Source organism: Pomacea canaliculata, linkage group LG11 (genome assembly GCF_003073045.1).
Source record: "Pomacea canaliculata isolate SZHN2017 linkage group LG11, ASM307304v1, whole genome shotgun sequence".
Taxonomy (NCBI): Eukaryota; Metazoa; Mollusca; class Gastropoda; order Architaenioglossa; family Ampullariidae; genus Pomacea; species Pomacea canaliculata.
Genome location: NC_037600.1, coordinates 11,276,464 through 11,298,396, shown reverse-complemented (window position 1 = coordinate 11,298,396; position 21,933 = coordinate 11,276,464). Strand labels below are relative to the sequence as shown.

The following is a 21,933-nucleotide window of genomic DNA, read 5'->3' as shown; positions in this document are numbered from 1 at the left end:
CAGTATCATTCTCAAAATGATATATGACTGCAAAAAACCTCAACTTTTGGGAAGAAACAAGGCATTCCCTTTATACTGTTGGTTGTTTTCATTCAGGAAGGGTGTTGTCGACACATGAATAGATCGATGATTAGATGAGCGACAATACCACACAACTGCCTCTCCTCAAAATAGTTTCATGAAATAAATCACATCAGACATTAAACGACTCCTTTTTTTATCCAGCAAATCCTGAGTTTAGAATAATTCTGTAATGTAATAATTAATAAAACATGTAAATTGATTACCTTTAGGTAACATCAGAAGGAAAGCTTAAAAATGTTTTGAAGGTGCAACAACCACACAATGAGGAAGAGATTAGATATTCGTAAAAACCACTTTATTTTTCTTAGTAGACTGCTATAAATAGCACACTGATAGCTGAGTAACTTATCGATCCTTTTAATCCTGTAAAAAAAATAATTAAATCCCATCAATTCCACAAGGCACAATAACAAAAGAAAGAACTCTAGACAGATGAAAGAAACAAACAAGAAGGGAAGAAACAACGACAGGAAGAAACAAACAAAAAACTCTGTACATATATATATATATCTAAAGGTAAACCTTAGAAAATGAATCAGCTCGGTTTTATATATCTCATTATGCTCTGAAAATTAAATGAACAAGTTACTAATCTTGCGACATATGACAGCCGAGGTGTCGTGTGACTGTCGTCTGTGGAACAGAATGTTTAAAAAACTGTAAATTAAATCTTCTGTGGATGGCTTGTGAGTGGTTGGGTGTGTTCACTGTGGGGTTATGTCGACAATGTGAAAAAAGTAGGAACACATGGCACGTTATCTCCCGCTAAGCTTAAGACTATTTCTCCCCTTCCCGGGTAGTTCCTCATTCCTTACTCCATTTTTGGCTGACGCAAGTGACTGCGTGGTAACCGGTAATCCTTACGACGGTTCATTTGGTTGAGCGAAACTGTAAGCTAGCACAATGGTACTAAACAAGACTACCTATCCACTTGTTTGCATGGATCTATTTAATCTATAAACAATTGACAAAAAATATTTTGGGCGTAAACAAAGTGATAAAAAAGTAAGTTGAATTTAAATAAGTGTGTTTAATGTATGTTAATTGTTAGGAATTTTCTCTTTTATTGTAGATGATCAGTGCCACCACAGTAACTGACCTATACAAAGCATTAGGTTACTCAGTGTGTTTATCTTATCTCAGAATCGTGGGGATACCTGACAGCTACCATGTGACTTTGGCTACAGAAGGAAAAGGATCGACATCTACTGACAATGATGGTGGCTAACGTGCATTTGAAACTATATGTGGAAAGGATTGTTGATGCTTTAGGCATGTGACGATTTTTTTCCAGTTAACTACTAGAACGAGGCTGGTGTATACAAAGCTTCCGGTTTAGTAACATTCATTGTTAAGGCTCGCCGAGACTAACAGGTAAGAACTTCGCAAGAGGCTTAGCGTTGGTCTCGACAGACAGACAGCAGTCCACCTACACACGTCCGTGGTATTATCGGACTGTGTTTCCAAGACAAAGAATAGGCTTCAGACATTAACCATAATTTTCAGCCGAAATATCAAAATCATACAAACAGGAAACACATCTTTAATAAGTGCAAGCTGCACAAAATCATCAAGAAATCAGTTAAACATCTTAGCTCATCGATATGTCAGATAACTGAACTGTGAGTCGCTTTATTGTCTTGTTAGAATTACACCTGAGTATATCAATAACATAAGTACAGCAGCCATGTACGTCACTGCTCGTACACTTGACAGAAATCATTGACACATTAAAGTGTCTGTGATAAGATTTTAGTGCTGCCACACTTTAAAAAACAAACCTGAGTGCAGATGGATATACATTATTATCTCGAAGAATTTTTGAAAGTCTATTTCCTATTAACAAGTTCAATCTGAGACTAACAGGCAGTTACATTTGATTTAACCCTTTAGGCTTTGTACCTCCGCCACTGCACGACACAGTTTAACAGCTTTCCCCAGAAGTGCTTACAAGTCACCACACTGTGTAATCCCCAACTACTGAACTGTCCTGCTTTGGATTTCACTCTTTTTTCACAAAACTGCGTTAAAATCCAGGAAAAGAAAACATTTTTCTTTGAAGCAAGCAATAAAAAAATGACTCACACAGGCCGCAAAGCTTTTTCTAATAAATAAAGACATTTTTTCATGCAAAGGCACAGACTCTGTAAGTAATAATTTTACTTATTAGGTAGCAGAAGCAAAGCAAAACTGATACAAGCTAAGAGAGATGAAAGTCTGAAAGTCTTTACAGTCTGCCTGTGTGTAGCTCTCTCATCTTTTCTTCTTTAGAACATCAGTCGGTTGCTACTATCTGCAACATCTTTATTCCCGAGTGAGGGAAACTGGACAAGAGGGGTAGAGCGCTTTGAAAAAATATCACAGTTTACACTTATTTATTGTCGATCTACAGCATTATGTAAATTAATGAAAACAGAAGCCAATGGTCGATTCAAGGTATTTAAACAATAACTGATGTATAAACCTTTTCATAGTGCTTACAGGAGACATTTAATTTGATTAAATAATATTCCTTCATACTTCTCTCAATGCTAAGAAGATGCTCTTTACTTTGTGTGTGTGTGTGGTAGGGAGGGAAGCTGATCCATTTTTTCCTTTATTGTTAATCTCTATTAACAGTATTAAAAAATGATACACGACACAATATGTACTCTTCTTGTTTTACATAGATCAAAAATTGACCAAACACATTCACTGGAGCTCTCATTGGTGATATAAACGCTCAGCTTGGTGTTGTCGTCAGTCACAAAATATTCTCGTGTTGACTGTCTAAGCCTCCCTGTTCTCTGATATTCTGTATGCTCTCCAAGATATGGGAAGGGCTGTCACCTGTAAAACAGACAATAGAGCAGCAGCTACAAAACCTAATGCTTTAAAGAACGAACGAAAATTTTACAAATGTCCATTTTACGAAAAACAGAAACGTCTGTACGTTAACTAAGGAAGTAGGTAATACAAGTGTTTTCTCCTTATTACTCGCTAATTGCAGAGTTTTTAGAAACCTTCACGTTATCACCGTTGAAGACACGTTATAGTCTGACCAGCAATCCCAAACTTCTCTGTGTATGCAACGTTCATTGTTTCATGGACAATAGTATCGCCTGTGAAAGGTTACATTGTGTTGTGACTGCGAGACCAGGTAACTAAACATTGTTTAGTAGGGAGACTAGTATTCACTGTAAACCCAGTTGACCATTCCCGATAGACCTGTGTGGTAGAAAGACGTGTTGTGACGTTTGTGAAGGAAAGAGTAGGGAAGAATGTATTCCCTGCCGGCCCAATGGGAAAAACGGAGGAAACAACGAGCCCGGATACGCTCCAAAGAAGAAAAGAAGACGAATAATCATTTCATCACGTGTTGTATGTCGACATAAGAGCCTACCGAAAATATAAAAGATTCTGCCACCGTCACAGTTTACACTGGCCTAATTACTCGAAAATATTAAGATTCCATTAGGGGCAGGGTAACTGTCGCTACTCCCAGATCACCAAATAAGCTCCTCTGATGAAAAGGTTTCTTCCTGTGTTGTGACAACTCCAGCAGCCTAGTAACCAAGGGACAAGGGACTATATTTTCGCTTTTCGAAAGGTCACAAGGCGGACATCTTGAGTGTAAGTAGCTTATAGTTTGTGAAAGCAAATTAGTTAACCCACATCAATTATCGGGCGTTGGAATTTACGGGTTTTGAAGAAACTAAGCTTTACAGACTGTGACCAAAGAGGTCCTTGTGGATATGGAAAACTCTCTGATAGTGTCAAATATATAAATAGATATAAAGGAATTCATGTTTATATATTTATGCTTTCGTGGTGTTAACCCTGAAAGACGCTGTTTGTTAAAATTGATCGTTATGCTACAGTGGTTGGATGTAATAATATATACATGAAGGATCTTGCTCTGAAAAATGTCAAAAATCATTATAGAAAAAAAACTAAACTAAGTGAAATGACGCTAATCTAGTAAAAAAAAAAAAAAAAAAAAAGATTCCAATGCCACTAAGACGCCCAACGGCAGATGCTTGTTTCAGCTGCATGAAAAATTAGTGTCGGTGTCAGTGTCTTCCTGTGCAGACTCATCGTTGTGTTTTGTGATGATCTGTATTCAGGCGGACTGGAGCTTTAAAGGCGGCATTATTTACAGAGCGCCCTTTCATGATGCTTCGACGTTTATATTATTCTAATAAACAAATAGGCACACCGGGCAATGCCCAAATGCCCGACTGGCCAGTCCACACTGTCTGTATCTCTTACTTACTAACTGAACCACCAATACAAAGACAGCAAACCAGTGATGTGTAACATTTTGGCTACAACACCCTGGTCGTCCGTCAATGTAGAGGTGAAGGTCGTTTGATGAGGTCACCAGCAACCCGACTCGACTCCCGACGTGAAGTCTCTTGAGGTCTACTCCGAGCGGTATCTGCATCTACATATAAATACCTGATACTTTATCTTTTTGATAAAATATTGGGTGAGGAGTGAGCATCCCAGCTTGACCTCTATCAGGCACTTTTCAACGACTATTTTTTCTAACAGTGTACGATTAAAAATAAATGCTTGATACTTTCCAAAAAATGAGCAGGGGTGGTCTTCAGTTTATCGTGACGATATACAAAAAGAGTGTTGATTATGACTAGGGTCGGATTTATTTAGGTCAGTATAAGCCTTAGTTCAATTTCTCGAAACGGACTTCAGAAACATTTTTACAAATCAAGCTAATACCCCACTTCCATTATTTACACACAATTTTATAAAATAAAAAAAATCCAACGGCCTAATAAATATCTATCCCATCTCACTTGTCTATGTAAAAATATACACATCGTCTAAGGTCTCTTATTGGACTTATAATATATATATGGAATGTTTGTAGGTTTTATTTACAGTAGTCAAAGATTTAATTTAAATTTTGCAATTAATGTTCGTCACTATATTTTAACCTACTCTTTAGAAAGAAAAGAGAATCCAACTAAACGTTTAAGTATGCTTTGTTTAATAAAAAAAAGGAAAGTAAGTGAATGATAATCAGCTTCATCTCTTACACCAAGACTAAACCACATGCCATTACTACTCAAAGACATGAAAACTCACACATCTTTGCTGGTAGGAGACCTCACCGGGCCCGATGATAACGGAGTCTGGCAGCTCTGAAGCATATTTTGTCACAAAGACGTGTGCAGGAGAAATTCTTGTCACACCCAGTGCTAGCTCGTTGTACCCGCCTGTTACTGTGTCCACTCTGACCTGCGTCAACATCCCAGTGTCATGACATGTCAAGCTGTGACAGCTGATTACAGCGATTACTCGCATTAAGATATGCCAGTCTTTACGTAAAGCAAAATTAGCGTAAATAGAGACAAAGTATGTATTGAGACTAATCAATCCGTCCGAAGTAAACTTTTGTTCAACTTGTGTCAACGATTTTTTGAAAAAAAAAAAAACCCAAAATAATTCAGAATCATTTTTTTTTTGGTTTGCGTCAGTGCACTATAAAAGACAGAAAAATGAGTAAAAGTAATTTTTATTCTGAAGCGTGATTTTTAATAACATTACTGTCATCTTCATAATCATCATCCTCGTCATCATCATAGTCAAATATCTTACTTCATACAAGACGTCGGCCAACATAGGGTCACGTGACACGACCACCCCATTATTAAACGCATGCGGCTGTATCTTCTCCGCGGTCCTGTTACCGTTCGTCAGACGAATGTTGGTTCCGCAGTTTTCGTGGAACACAAAGACTGGTGCTGGGTGACCAACTGTAAATAATATTTTTTTTATGAAAATTATTAACACATTTTTAGTAGACATCTATAACGATTCGTAATAAATAGTAATTAAAATTATAAACTACTACTATTCTTCTTCTTCGTCTTTGTCTTCGTCCTTCTTATTTTCTTCTTCATCATCATCGAGCTAAGCATTTTTATCAAGCTCTAAACAAAAGTCACAACAGGATCTTGATGATAATTATTTGAACAGTCAAATTTTCTCTGTTTACTTGGACTCGCCGTGGAAACAGGTAATGGGCACAATTATTTTGTGCTGCTGTGTTAATATTTTGTGTCCTCTGACACCTTTTCATAAGAACTTTCTCTTCCGTACTGGCAGATGTTTAAATTGTATGTGTGGGTGTGTGTACGAGCGCGCGTTCGGTTGTATCTTTTGATTGTTAAGGGTGGGTGTGTCAGTGTTTGGTATTGTAATGTTGCCCCTTACAATGACAGTACTTTTCACATTGTCACTAACTGCTGATACGAGTGAAGTAAAAAAGATTTTTAAAAAGACGAAGATGACTAGCAGGAAAGAAACTTGTTTTAGTGTTACAGAAAACAGAAAATAATCGAGTTTTACCTCTGACACTATCTTTTGCTGCTCCCACATCCGGAGCACTTCTTCTATCTGTCCCGCAACTTCTTGACAGCTTTGTACTCTTGACAAGGGTTTCACCCACACCACTTGATACAGGTCAGCGCTAAGGTCAAGGCTGTTGACTCTGTCTGTCACAGCCTCTGTCATCTGTATCAGTGAAGGATGTTGTGACAATGCCGTGACTCGCGTCACTATGTGTTTGTGTGACGTCACTTTCACTAGACGGTTGCAAAGGCCAGTCTTAACATCACATAGCGACTTCCTGATTTTCAGATGTGGCTTGCGACACTTGTCCTTCAACTCTTTACAAATATCTTCCACCAGCTTCTGAAGTCGGTCACATGACTTGTCCACCTGCGCCATGTCTTCTTGTTCGCTGACATCAACTTCCTGTACACGTGACGTCACTTGACCTATAGCCTGCTCTAGCTTGTGCTCCGCTTCTACCAGATTTTTTGTTAGGTCGGTAAATGAGTTTTGTGCTGACTTAATTTCATCGTTGAGATAGTTTGTTTCTGGGCAAAATTTGTGTTCGTTTAACATACAGGCTGAGCAGACAGCGAGGCGGTGCTCGCGGCAGAAGTACTCCGCTGGTCTGTCGCCGTGGTCAGCACACAGTGCAGGGCGGCTGGCAGCCAGACGTTCAGGTGTCACAGTGCTGACACTCTCCACATCGTGACTGCGGGTCGCTGGGAGCTTGCTATGAACCCTTTGTACAAGATGAAACACACATGTGACATGCATACAGATGAAGTCCGCCCTGACGTCCTCACACACACAACAAAGGTGATCTTTACTCAGCACACGACGCTTCTCCACCAGCGCTTCCATCACAAAGTCTGTCAGCAGGGCGTCAACAGTGTCAGACAAACTTCCATCTGGCTGCTCTACTATAGGGCATCTAGACAGCGGACAACCGGCATCAGGTTTTGAGTCCATCCAGGAAATGACAAATTCTCGACACAAGAGATGACCACAGGGTAGAATCTTTGGAGTAATGAAGTCGTTAGTACACACAGCACACTCTCTTTCCTGCGACTCAGCCATCTTGAAATACAAACTACCAATAAAAATCAGAGGGCTCCAACCGCTGAAGGAAACTTTGAACTGAACTGAATATTTACAGCAATGAATATTACATCGACTGACTTACTGAGTAATACTTTAGCTTACAAAGATATGACGGTTTACTTTGGTTACAAGTGGTAGAAACTTATCTTTTACCCAGTTTTACGCGTTCACGTGACCAAGATAAGTGAGTATTGAATCTGACCCGATATGATATCTCATTACTTTAGTGTCAAGAACTATTTCGCTTAGAGTGTTTTGTCGCTACGACAGGCCGTGCCATGAACGATTGAAGGTAAATTTATAGCTAATTTCTTAATATTAGTAAAAATAGTTGAGTTTTTTTTTTGTTTTATAGTAAATATAGAAATAAAAACCTTATATTTAAGTCGAATTTTTTTTAAGTATTTTTTTTTTGCAGTCTATAATGCTGTATAATATTAATAGTGTGTATTATGATAAAGCTACAGTGAACATTAAAACTTGACTTCTGTCCTTTATCCCTTCCAAAGGCTCACAGCTGGATTCCATGTACAAGAGTTTTCGGGGAAAGAATTCAGTTTTGTCATTTCCTGCTCTGGTATGGACCATTCAAAGACATCTGCATTTTCAATGATGCGAGCTGGCTTCACTGTTTTCGGAATGGTAATATATCCTATTTGGACACTGTAACGAATTAGTGTCTGGCCAACTGTTTTGCCTATTGTTTTTGCCACACTGACAAGGGTATGGTCTTTCATCCTTTCAGCTTTCACTAGTGGTGAGTAACCCATGACTGCTATTCCATTATCTCGGCAGTATTTCACCAACTCATATCTCTTCATCCAGGAGTGCAGCTCTATTTGATTGACAGCAGGGGTAGGAACTCCAGCTTTCTTCATCTTCTCTAAATGGTGAATGCCAAAATTGGAAACTCCGATGGACCTGACTAGACCTTTCTGCTGGAACTCCATCATAGCTTTATATGACTCCAACACATATCCATCTGATGGTGAATGGATGAGGTACAGGTCAATGTATCCTGAGTCTAACTCTTTTAGGCTTGTGTTGAATTCATCTTTACATGACTCATAGCTATTGGTCCACAGTTTGGTTACAAGAAAGACATCGTCTCTCTTGACTCCTGACTTCTTAATCCCTGCTCTATCTTCTGCCTGATTTCCTTAAAGTGTTGCAGTGTCTATCATTTTGTAGTTATTCTGAAGAGCATAAATCACTGCTTTCTCTGCTGGTCCATTGGGACCTGCTTTAGCCTGCCATGTACCCAGACCAAACATAGGCATTTCCACCCCATCATTCAGGCGAATTGTGCTGGACAGACTTCTTGCTGTAGTTACCATCCTGTAGGATTTCTTCATGCACTATTTCTGATTGTTCAAGTTCTAACATAGATCACATAAAGAAAACTTTAGTAACATTGCCAAAATAACCCCAAAACATTATAATAAATGCTTAACGCTTTTGAAAACTATGACTAGACGATATCAACCCTTATACAAAAGCTATTTAGTTTGCTCTGGTTTGCCTTAAGATAGTGCAGAGACTAAAGTGTCTCTTCTAGAGTAACAGCCGAAGTCCATTACAAAAAGGACGTAGCAGTAACCACGTCCATGCAGTAACAGAGATCAGAGACGCCTGCGGAGCTAGGAGGATACTGTGACGTCACTCCGCTACTGTCGTCTGCTTACCAAAGTCGGGCAGTTATTTAATTTAACCTATGTGAAAAAAGCCCTAAAATATCCCTATCACTCAGTTCATTTTAGGCAGTTAATTATTGACACACGACTGATCTACACCCGCTGTTTATTGATAAGGGATGCAAAAACAATCTTAAAATATCCCTGTCACCCGAATCATTAAAGGTAGTTCATCAGCAGCACACAACTCGAGATCCACGTAAACGCCGCTAATATAAACTGATGCAAAAAAAAACAACTATAAAACTCAAATAGCCACATCACCTAGTTCATTAATGGCACACAACTCCACACCCGCCGCTAATATAAACAAATGCCAAAAATAACAACTAAAACTCAAATAGCCGCATCACCTAAAGCATGATTAAAGGCACACAACTCCACACCCCACTCCCCTGTGAATTATTGGATCGTGCCTGAACATCGCTTCCGTCTGCTCAATAGGATCATGAACGTTCATGATAGGATGATGGATTAATTGCTGTCTGTCTGCCGAGACCAACGGTTAGCCTCTTGCGAAGTTCTCCGCTGTTATTCTCGGCGAACCTAAACAAATGAATGTGAATAAACCGGAAGCTTTGTATATACCTGCCTCGTTTTAGTAGTCAATCTGAAATGTGACTAAACCGGAAGCTTTGTAATACCTGCCTCGTTTTAATAGTTTTGAGGAAAAAAAAAATCGTCTGCCACTAATCCAGTAATACAATAATATATTAGATTTTTGATAGGCTCGACGTATATGACCTATTTTTGTTGTATTTAGTAAGGTCAAAGTCTATCAGTGGTTGTGGAAGTGTTCAGGGTGGAATCTACAATTAGGTGTGTGGCCACGTTTGATGTTTGTATGTTTCTTTTTTTTTATTGGGATTTACATCAACAAAAATAAACATAACAATGAAGGTGGGTCTTAAACAAGACATGGACATTTCCCATGCCATTGAGCATACAACTATTACAATTACCGCTGACATTCCCTAGAGAATACACATCCTAATCCCTACTAATTTCACCATTAAAAAAAAACAAACAAACAAAAAAAAACAAAAACAAAAAAAACAAATACAAAAAAAACCAAACATGACATCAGTTTTACACAATTCTTAAATTTATATATCTTTAAGAGGAAATTTCACAAATAAGAAAATCTATTTATCATTTGTACATAGCAATAAAGATAGAATAGAATAGAATATGTGTGTGAGTGAGGGTGTGAGTGCATATTTGTATGTGTTTAAAACATGTCAATTTGGCATCAATGACAATCTATACCATAAGTGTAATCTACTAAGGAAAAGGGGAGTAATTGCATAATTTGATAAAAAAAAAACATCAATAGCACCTAGTAGCACAAGTTTCGAAATAGCAATGCTTTGTCTTGACAAATATAAGGACAAGAAATGAAAGTAGACAAATATTCTGAAATCTTAATACAAACTTACACATTATCCTCGTCATACGAATAATCACTTGCACCGTCATGCTTGAGATATGTTTACAAATAAAGCAATGGAAATGATGATAATGATGTTATGAAAACTTACATAATAGGTAATGATCTTGACTTATTGTAATGTACATGTGTTTAGAAGATTAAATAACAAATACTAAATTAGTAGACAGTAAATAATATTACACATTATGCACATTCAAAACAAAACAAAACTATGGATTGTCACAAAACACAAACACAAAAGAGAGAGAAAAAAAGAGGAAGAGGAATGTGGAAAAGAACAGGATTCGCAGGCTCCTCATTAGACCACAATGTAAATGCATTCTCACTTAAAAAAATATATATACACAGACAGAAACATTCAATGTGTAAAGAGAAGCTGCTTATATGGCATCAATTTTAGTGAAAAACATTCTGGCTTACTATTTATTGTGTAGTAATATATTTCTACATGATATCTTTTCTTTATTTCCAATACAAATGAGTTCACACTTAGATGAATATTGAAACATTTGCACCGAAAAATATGAAACTTTGCCATAATTAGAATGAGGCTGAATATCTTATCTGTCATAAGCTCATTTTGGACTCCAAATAGTATTAACTGTTTCTTTACTTCTATCTGCTCACAATGCGCACATTTTTCTTTTAACTTAGTAAAGAGATCCTTCCAAAATTTTTTAAACAATAATACAATCAAAAAACAAGTGTTCTATAGATTCCTGACTGAGTGCAGAAGTGGAAAGATCTGAATCTCTTAGTTTTATTTGATATAATAGTGTGTTGTAGCTAAAACACGATGCAGAATTACGATATTGAAAACCACTGAAGTTTTGTATCCATTGTAACAATAAAAGGGTGAGCAAATATTTGTCCCCACTGAAGGTCTGGAAAAACTTTTTCCCATTTTCTAATGCATGTAGGAGGCGTCTGTGAACATAACAGTTTATTATATACACCTTTTGTGCCTTTTTTATGCTTGATTATGGCTAACAGTGGTGCATAGCCTGTAGTATTTCTGTCCGATTGTTTCCATAAGTGACCAATCTTTCTTTTATATTTGACAATGGCCATGATTCTACTGTAATACTCGAGAAAGTTTATATTTTTGCCATGTATTTGTTGGAATATTTCAAATTTCATAGGTATTCCATTATTATCAAGTAAATCCCCAATTTTCATAATATTACAGTTTAACCATTTTTCTACTGATTTTTGTGTATCAGATTTGGACAGAAAAGTATTAAAAAATAACGGCTCATGCAGAAATTCTGTAAGTGACAAGGGGGTAAATCTAATGCAAAAGTCTGAAAAAATAGCGAATACATCTTTCCAAAACACATTTGTTTCAGCAATATTTTCCAGAAAGTATCCTCCATACTGTTGAAAATTTAAAATCTGTGGATGAATTGAATTCAAAAGGTACTTCCAGCCTGCATTTGATGTACAAATCTTCCTTATCCATGTCAGCTTGAGTGCATTATGAAAAGCATTGATATCCACTACCTTTAGTCCCCCTTCTGAGTATTTCATGATAACAGTGGTTTTTTTTAATTTTGAGAATTTTCTTCTTCCAAATGAACTCAAAGGCTGACTGACTAATTTTCTTAAGAATATTCTTACCAGGACAGGGAAGAGTAATAAATAGATGAGTAAATAAAGACAGTATAAGGGATTTGAATACAGCGTTTCTCCCTATTGGTGTGAGATCTCTTGCCTTCCATTCCATCATAATCCTGTGCATTTTAGTAAAATTCTTTTGGTAGTTAATATTTATCACAGCTTCAAGGTCTAGAGAAAAAGTAATACCAAGGACTGTAAATGTTTCGGGATTCCATTGAATTTTTAATTGAGTCATATAGCGCCTCGATTAATACCAATCCAAATTGCAGCAGTTTTATCAAAGTTAATATTGAGACATGAAAACAGAGCAAACTTCTCCAGTTCCCAAACAGTTGCTTCAAAAGATTCTTTAGATCCATCAAGAAACAATGACATGTCATCAGCAAATTGTGACACTAAGAATGATTTGCTTCCCACAACTATACCTTTAATATCAGCATTATCTCTAAGTAGAATGGAGAGAATTTCCGCACATATAAGGAAGATATATGGTGAAAGAGGATCGCCCTGTCTGTAACCTCGTTCTATACGAAAACGTCGAGAGACAACCATTTACAAGAAGGCAAGATTCTGCATCTTTATAAAATACATTTACCCACCGTAAAAGATCTGGTCCAAAATTAAACAATCTAAGGGCTTCCTGAATAAATGAGTGTGCAATAGAATCAAAAGCTTTCTCAAAGTCCACTAGCAGTAGCAAACCTGGCTTTCGCTGTAACTGAATATAGTATAATATATCATATACTAGTCTAATATTATCTGCAGTCGATCTTCCTTGCATAAAACCTCTCTGATCCTCGTGAATAATAGATGGCATAACCTGCTTATTCTCTGAGCTATACAGGCTGAGGCAATTTTATATGACACATTTAATAAAGAGATTGGGCGCCAGTTTTTTAACAGATGTTTGGGTTTGTCTCCTTTTGGTATTAGTGTTATAGCCCCCTGTCTCTGTGTTACAGATAAACTGCCCATTTTGAACCCTTCATTTAATGATCTTATTAGAAATATGGCTAATGCAATGGTAAGTACTCAGTGCTCCCTTGTCAAATTGTCATGAATCAATTTCTACAAAATATTTCTTTCATGCAGCATCAACACCACTGAGAGCCAGAGAGCAATATTCAAAGCTGTCAAAGTGGCTTATGCCTAGACAGTTGCACATTTCTGAAAAAAATCTTTTTGACTGTCAGATAAAACACACCAAGGTGATGTACCAAGCAGCCAGTATTCCATCCGTCAACTGAGTCATCTGAAGAAAACAAAATACCTGATGATACAAAAGAATCCAGATTAAAGAAAGAAAAACTTTGTATCTCCTGGACAGTGAACTTGATCATGTTAAAAAAGAATCGCAATTGATGGAAATCAAAATAAATCTGGCGCAGGCTGAGGTAACAAATACTACATGTAAAAACAGATGGAAAATGAATTGGTAATGCCGGCTGCTCAAAGTGTTGACCGACTGGTTGAGGCGGATGCTGCTATTCAGCCAAAGTCAAATTGAATAATAAATGTTGTGACCATTCAGTTAGAAATTATGACAGCACAATGGAACACCTGATGATTTTTGCTGCTTGGCAGGGATGTATCTGATGTCACACAATATATTCTGGAGCATTGGATATTAAAGGGAGGAGTTTATGTATTCTAAACCATGATGCAAACAAAAGGGTGCAATATATTACAACATGGAGTAAAGACACATACTAACCAGCCACAAGCAAAACTTGTGCATTTTAAACCTGACAAAGCAAAGACAGTATTATCGTAGTTGTTCCTGAAGAAATGGAACCAATTTTGAGAACATCATTGGTTCTCTCAATGTGTTACTTGTTGAGCTGTGGGCATAGTTGAACTTTTCCTTGGCTCTAGTGTCTGCATTTTAAAAAAAGGGGGATACTAAGCCAATCAGTCAGCGGGTAGCCACTGTCTCCCATATTCATCCCATGTCAATGCCAAAAGTGTCAGCCACTACAACTTGCATTATGCCTTTTTTGCATAAAATTGTGATGCCACTATCACCTGCAAAAGACATAGGAAACATTATTGACCTCAATGATTTATATATTTTAGTACTCACATCTCAACGAAACTGTCCATTTTTAGTTAAAAAGGACGATGTGAACATTAACCTATTATGATTATTTACCTCTTGAGCCACATGCTTACAACTTGAGACATACTGCAAGGAAATGCCTGTCAAATTGATAAACATGTATTAAATCAAACTATATCGGAGATTCTGGGTGCTCTGCTACTTTATTCTGTGTTGTTCTACTTAAATACAATGACATCAATTTTTTAATAATGTTAATGTTAATAATACTCTAAAACAATACTAACCCTAACCCTAACCCTGGAGCACAGTGGATGGGCCAGAATTGTGCCTCTGCTCATATGAGCCAAGTATAGCAAACTGTGAATTTTCTTGGATTATTGCTGTCACCAGAGTGAAAGTAGAAAATTTTCATTACTTTTATTGCAAAGTTCAAGTTTTATCCTTTCCAAAAATGTATTGGTTTTGTGTCTCATGTTTACCTGAGAGCAGCAATAATAAAACACAAACATCACCCACTGTCGTCAACACCATCTTAAGTTATACGCCATTGTTTGTTATGTGATTATATTTTGAAGTCATGCTAACATTATTAAATATTTTTAACGTAATGCTGTCAATTACACTTATTAATTATTATATTTATATAGTGGTGGTGACTATGTCTTACCTGCAGCAAAGGCGGAATAGAGTCTTTTCGTGAAAATGATGGTCGAAATCATTTTCCACTGTTACGTTCGCTCGACGGAATCGAAAACGATGAAACAAATCGACGTCATACATTTCAAATGGATTTGATGGATCCCTAAGTAGTGAAAAATCTGTATCTGTCAATGGTATACGCAGGGCAACTCAGTAAACAACACGACCAAGCGCCACTGTTACTACGACAGCCGCCGTGCGGTCATGCGTAAGCAGAGTGGCGCGGCTAAGCAAGGAGTTAAGCCAGGGGGGGACCAGTCTTAAATTTTAAGACGAAGACCGCTTGCTTAGCGAGTTGAGACCGCCCATGCATCGCGCTTAGCAGACGTCTTAGGCTAAGACAGCGTGCTTGGCTTAACTGCTGTCTTAACTCGAGTTAAGACCGCCTATGCACCGGAGCCCATATCTCTGTCCTTGCGCGACACGAATTTTATGATCACTGGTCGAGGTTTGTTTGTCGTCACTCTCCCCACTCGATGAAGTGTCGAAATTTTGGCACTATCAATATCTGTCAAACCAAGCACATGCTGAATCATATGCAGTATTTTTTTTTACAGTCTGCAGGTGTTTCTTCTTTTGTGTCTCCCTGTATCCCGAACACACGTATAGATTCACGTCGTGAGTACTGTTCCAGCACGTTGATTTGTTCCTTCTGCTCTGCACATTGTACTCTCAAACTTTGTGATTCTTCCTCCAAGCTTTTTACTTGTTTTTGCGTTTGTTCTAAGATTTTTTTAGATGATCATTTTCTGTTCTTAATTCAAACAAAGTGCTTGTAAGAATTTCTATTTTTTTTATCAATTTGCTCAGCAAGTGAACATCTGCTGTTTTCTATCAGCTGTTTCATCGAATCGGTCGTTTTCTGTAAGGCCTCAAGTCTTTCTACAATAGCAGCATTGTCACCTTGTTTGACGACAAAGGCCTGTGTAAGTAGCGTTTGTTGCCTGTCTCTAGACTGCGACGGCCTACCTTTTTTGGAATTACTATCCGATTTCTCACGAAAGACGGGCCTGTTCTCTCTCCTCCGTCCGTTGTTTTTGAGCTTTCCATCGCACTTTCTTCAGAACTTGAAGCCTTCTTTCTTTTTTTGTCCTTTTGTTTCATTGAGGCCATAACCTGGCCTGTGTTCACCAAAGCTTAGAGTTGTTTACGAAGTCGGCAGAAGCAGAACTCACCACGTCTCACAATCGGTTATTCTTTTGTAACACAGCGGGTGCAGCAATCTTTCATTTGTACATTCCCTGATTTTTTTAAAAACTATTTTTACTATTTTTCAAACATCTTTAACATCGACTGAAGTAGGTTTAGAGTAAATTTTCTCTCCCATAGACAGGAGCATGACCGTCAGCCATGCTGAACATCGCTCACCACTAGTGTACGTTCTTAATTGACTTTGGTGTTGTTATTTAAAGACCAGTACCCGAAATGGTAAAATCGGAAGCAATACTTATTTCAATCTGACGAGTTTTTTTTAATGCAGTAGCTTCCCTTTTAAGGTGTGTTTTATTTTTGATAGAAGGTATCGAACACTTAAGTCAACTGAAGACTTAATACCTGCAACAATGAATGTCATTACACATTTCCTACCTGAGTCACACTAACTCACTAAGATATATCTGTTTGCTGAACATTAATTTACTGGTATGTTTGGGAATGTTCCGACGATATACGAGAGAAGTATTTGTTTGGTTTGCTTTCGGTGTATCTCAAATATCTGAGCTACAGATTAATGACAGTCGGTATAATCCTCTAACAAACTTTGCTTGACCGATGCAGCACATAAAGCAAACAAATTGATGATTGAGACAAGCATACAACACTCCCCAAATCTTCTTCACTTTTTTAAAAGGAAAGTCAGGTGCGGTGTTGTAAAATAAACTGCGTCAGAGAACATTCATTTATTTATAAATAATTTTTAATAAATATGTATCTATCATCTAAATACGATAAAAATTGATTACCTTTAGGTCACCCAAGAAATAAGTTTGAAGTACTATGCATTTATCAGAAACATAGTTACACGAGGATAGAGACATTTACTCCCTGGAAAGAATGGTTTGTCTTTGTTAGCAAATCAACATTTTGCTATGAGCAGTAAAATGATAACGAATGGAGTTATCAACAGAGGGGCGAGAGCTAGAACGTTTGGTCGTGTGCTCTATCAGTTGATACCCGTTGATATCTATGTGTGCTTTGAACGGAGCAAAAAAATATATTACATGCTTGCTGTATATCTGTGTGAGGTCACCATCTCTATTCATTTCTCTAGCGCATATCTTGATTTGTTGAGTTACTTTTTCTTTAAAATTTTCTTGTCACGACGAGGTGTCCAGAGCGTGAATACGCCATAAATTATAAGGCTATGTTTCCAGGGCACTAATTAGTTGATCTTTGACCTTCTTTCCCCATATGCAAGTAAGCCAGCCTCGTTCTGTATGCATTTCAGCTCTGTACAGAATTTATTTTATAAGTTATATTTATATATATGAAATACTTTAACTTTTACAACTTTCTTTGCTCTTTAGCTATAGAATGGATTCTATAAGTATAGAATGAAATGTGTTGCTATAGAGAAAAAAATACCCCAAATTTCCATCTTGGTTGCGTAAGACAACATTGTCAGTCTGTCTGTTCGTTATAAGCTCTGCCTATCTGACATTCGCAACAGCGCAATAAGGACCCTTGAAATATAGCGCAGGGTTCGGCATAAACAATGAAGTACCTTTAGTAAAATTAGTCTGATTCCTAGAAAACAACAGTTCACTTATTCCTTGTGAGTTTGTCGATAAGACATTTGATCGAAGGTGTGTGTGTGTGTGTGAGCGTGTGTTCATCAATGCAGACACAGAACCACGGCAGCATCATTTTTTTAAAAAAACATTTTTTATCTCTCACAGATACATTTCACATAAATATGCAATATTTTACAATATAACAACAGAAAAACAAACACATGCACATATATTACCAGTCATTTTAAGAATACACCCATCTGCCAATGAAGCCAGCAATGTAAAATTTTACACAACAGAAACAGAGTATGTTTTCTTTTGTCATACCACACAAATCAAGCAATAGAAGGTACCTTGGATCCCATGTGTCATAGGCTGACAAAACAAAAATATTAATGTCTATTATATCAAGACATATGTAGTTTTAGGTAATCACGAAGTCATTTATATATAGAGAGAGTATTTAGTTTAGTAAACAAGTTATTTATAATTATGGTAGCCATTGTTTATCAAACTTTTCTTTGTTTATCTCTAAACGTGCATTAATTTTTTTATTGTAAATATGTGTTTCAATATTCGGACAAAGGGTCGACAGCATCAATTGCATTTCTTTTTAATATCAATCACCTTCACATACAATTATTCTGAAATATTCTGGATGGATTATAATGGGTAAAAAAATTAATTTCCTTTGCTGTTCTTCCTGGCTTCTAGCCTAGTATTTAGGCCATTGCCGTGAAGATGTCTAAAATGCGATTGAACATGCTTTTTATAGATTGAGTTCCTAAAGGTCCTACATTCAAATATGGGGGAATGTTTCATCAAGCCTGTCTAGAAATAAAAGCGTGGTCCAAAGTTCGCCAATGTACAAAAAAGGACACATTGAAAAAATCGCATTCAGTGATTACAGTCGCATACAATATTACAGATTAATTGTTTTTATTCATAACAGTGAAAAAACGCACTTTTTAAGCAATCTGTGAATAACTGGTTTGTTAATGTCTGTACTGACCTGCCATACCTACACTTGACCTCTACGACGGCCAACAATCTCTTCAGCCAAATGGTCAGCCAAGAGCTGGCTTCTGCAGGCTGATTGTATCTTCATCTATTTACGTGTTTGTGGTCAGTGTGCATGTCTATAAACTTTCTAGGTTCACATGTAGATATTCCAAACTTATTAACACTTTTTTATTACAACTTATCATCACACGGTTATGATACGAAAAAAGAAGTAATCTGTAGTACTGAGCACTGGGAACGAACAAATGTGCATCAATGTTCTTTTATTTAATACACTTAATTGTGATTCTAGAGGCGTATACGTATTATCATTTAGAACCAAAACATCTGTATTTTCATGCCACAGTCTCAATCTTGCTTACAAGAGTATTGTTAGTTTACACGCACTGAGTCTACAACACTAGGGCAACGGTAAATTCTTGTTCTACCATCTGATGGACGACCTGTGGTGTTGTCTTCGTTCAGGTCCTGAAGCAAGGTACTTTCTCCTGACTTCCACCTCTCTGACCACTGTCTAGCATTAATGCTTTCACTTTCCATCTCTGACTACAACTAAATATTCTTCACCTTTGCCTGCGTGAACTCATAAAGATGTTGTGTGTTTGTAATCTGTCGTACGCATGCGTGAGCAAGTGTGTGCAAGACTTAATTCACATAGTTCGTTGAAGCTTGGGAGTAACAGAAATAGAGGGATGTAGAACAAAATAGAGTTTCTTAGGAGTCTGTAACATTTTTTTTTAGAAAAGAAACCTTTCTTTGTCTCTTCTGATATCAATAATATTGATAATATATCGACTGTAAGTTTAAGGGGGGAAAACCATGTGTAAGGATTGCGGATGATACCACCTGTAAAACACACAAACACCCACACAAACACACCCACACAGACAACTAAGGAAACTAACTAATTCTAAATATTCCGAACATTTTATTTTCTATTTTCGAAAGACAGGAAAGTGTACATAAACACAGTTTAGACCTTAACAATCTTGACAAAAGAGAAACTGTTTGTCGCCGTGGTCAGCACACAGCGGGGGGCCGCTAGCAGCCAGACGCTCAGGTGTCACAGAGGAGAGACTCTCCACATCGTGACTGCGGGACATTGACATCTTCTTGTGTATCTTGTGACATGATGAACACATTGTGTCCAGGCACTGCATACAGATAAACTCAGCCTTGTTATTGGCATCGCATGTCCCACACGCGGTACCTTTAGCCAGCACACGAGCACTCTGCACCAGCGCTTCCATCACAAAATCTGTCGGCAGGTGGTTGACAAAGTTTTCTATCTTCACCACTTTAAATATTAACATGAAGTGTAACGGAGAATCAAAAATTTGACCTCTACACAGCGGACAAGCATTAGTTTTCCACAACGGAATGACACATTTTCGGCACAGGAGATGACCACACGGTAGAATCTTTGGTGTCTCGAAGTCATTCATGCACACCGGACACTCTCTTTCGTTGGGCTCTGCTGATGCTGTCGCCATCTTGGTAGGCAAACTATATAATTCAAACTTATGAAATATGTGAGATGCATTTGAAGCTAATAAATCCCTAGCACGCTAAAAGTAAGTGTTAATTAGTTAATACATAACATTAGAGCTATGGAGCTCTTCATTATTCACCTGTATTAGTGACAAAAAAGTCTCTGAATCAGCCGAGTAAAAAACGCATGGGAAGTAATAAATAAATAAAATGTAGTAGTTATCAAGCAAGACCTCCCTTGAGACAACTACGACTGAAAAAAAGCTGAAGACTAATGTAAGATAATCCGAAAATAACCTAGGTGTGAAGTAGACTTCGATGCAATCCTTAAACCAGACTATTATCGTTCAAATGGGAAGTAATCTTGTGAGAAAATAAAGTTGATACCAAGTAGTAGCTTCCCTTGTCAGTGTTACCGTAAATCTGACGTGTCTATCATTAATATGTCTGAGTGTCGTAAAATGACTAAAAAGTAAACAAATGTTAATTTATTATAGCTTATGTAACGGAAATTCTTTTAATTTTTTAGTATTCATAAAGTAATTCTCTGATTTTGAGCATGCTGTGCGGCTACGATTAATACTTGTTGCATATTTCTCATCATTTGGTCGGAAAGAAACGTCGATACATTAAAGAGGTGTACGAATATCATTATTAACAGAAATTATATCTAGGTTTTACAAAAATGCATAGTTAACAGGTTTAATAGTACAAATTGATCGATAAGATTCTTAACAACTCTTAAAAATGACAGTTTATCCGCCTTTGATCAGTTTAAGCAAGGTTACTTACCTGACTCTTCCCGGAAACAAACCGTTCTTCTCAACAGGGAATTTCCGTGTGAGTAGACAGGTGTATGTTCTGTGTTGATATCTTTAAATAGAAGACACTCTACAGTGTGAATAACTAACTCTCTGTTCGCACTGTAGAGTATCACAAGCCACAGGTTGTGTGTGCAGTGAGTGTATCAGGTGTAAATAAATGTATACATTGAAGGAATTTTTTTTTCAGTTGATAGCGGCAGTTGAAATATTCCCAAAGGCCAGATCTCTGACTACTTCTACTAATTTACCATAAAGATAAAGAAGAAAAGAATTTGTTATATGACATCTTTTGCTGCTTTAAGGACATTGGCTACATGTCCTTATTAGTAATTACTTCTCAATCTTTTAATACCACAAACCAGACATTTGTATAAAAATATATAAACAGATACATGTATATAGTTCCCTGCATAGATACATTTCTTTTCTAGTAAAATGGAACAGATAGTATTATTATAATCCATAAGTTGAATATACTGTTGTGCAAACATTATATATAAATTACTTATACAGTGTACAATGTACATAGAACAGACCACCTTCTATCCCTGCTGTCACTGACTGCTTGCTGTATGTTAGAGATGGCATCTAGCCTTTTATTGTGTTAAAGTAAGGCTCTGCTTCTGCGATTAAACCAAATGTTTACTTTAGTTAAATAGAAAAACAAACACTTTAATTTTGAATTAATACATTTCATTCAGCAGTGGAAGAGTAGTAGAATTAGCAACATGAGTAGTAAAAGGGTAGCAGGTAGACTGTGTGTAGAAGCAGTAGAAGTTATGTCTAAAAATTTATATAAATAACC

General features: G+C 37.1%; 1 protein-coding gene across 5 annotated transcripts in view; it reads right to left on the bottom strand.

Annotated features, from left to right (window-relative positions):
- Nucleotides 1-373: 373 nt before the first annotated feature.
- Nucleotides 374-21,933, bottom strand: part of LOC112576297 — a 35,462-nt gene continuing 13,902 nt past the window's right edge. Inside the window, exons 1-5 of one of the 5 annotated variants that reach the window (XR_003101793.1) lie at nucleotides 21,097-21,402; nucleotides 17,020-20,319; nucleotides 5,689-5,846; nucleotides 5,176-5,328; nucleotides 4,379-4,510 (exon numbers count right to left, since the gene is read on the bottom strand). Coding sequence is in view for 1 of the 5 variants with exons in the window: in XM_025258651.1 (XP_025114436.1) it covers nucleotides 2,854-2,913 (60 nt within the window). In the remaining 4 variants the exon portion in view is untranslated. The other 4 variants (XR_003101791.1, XR_003101792.1, XR_003101794.1 and 1 more) reach the window with 4 other exon arrangements.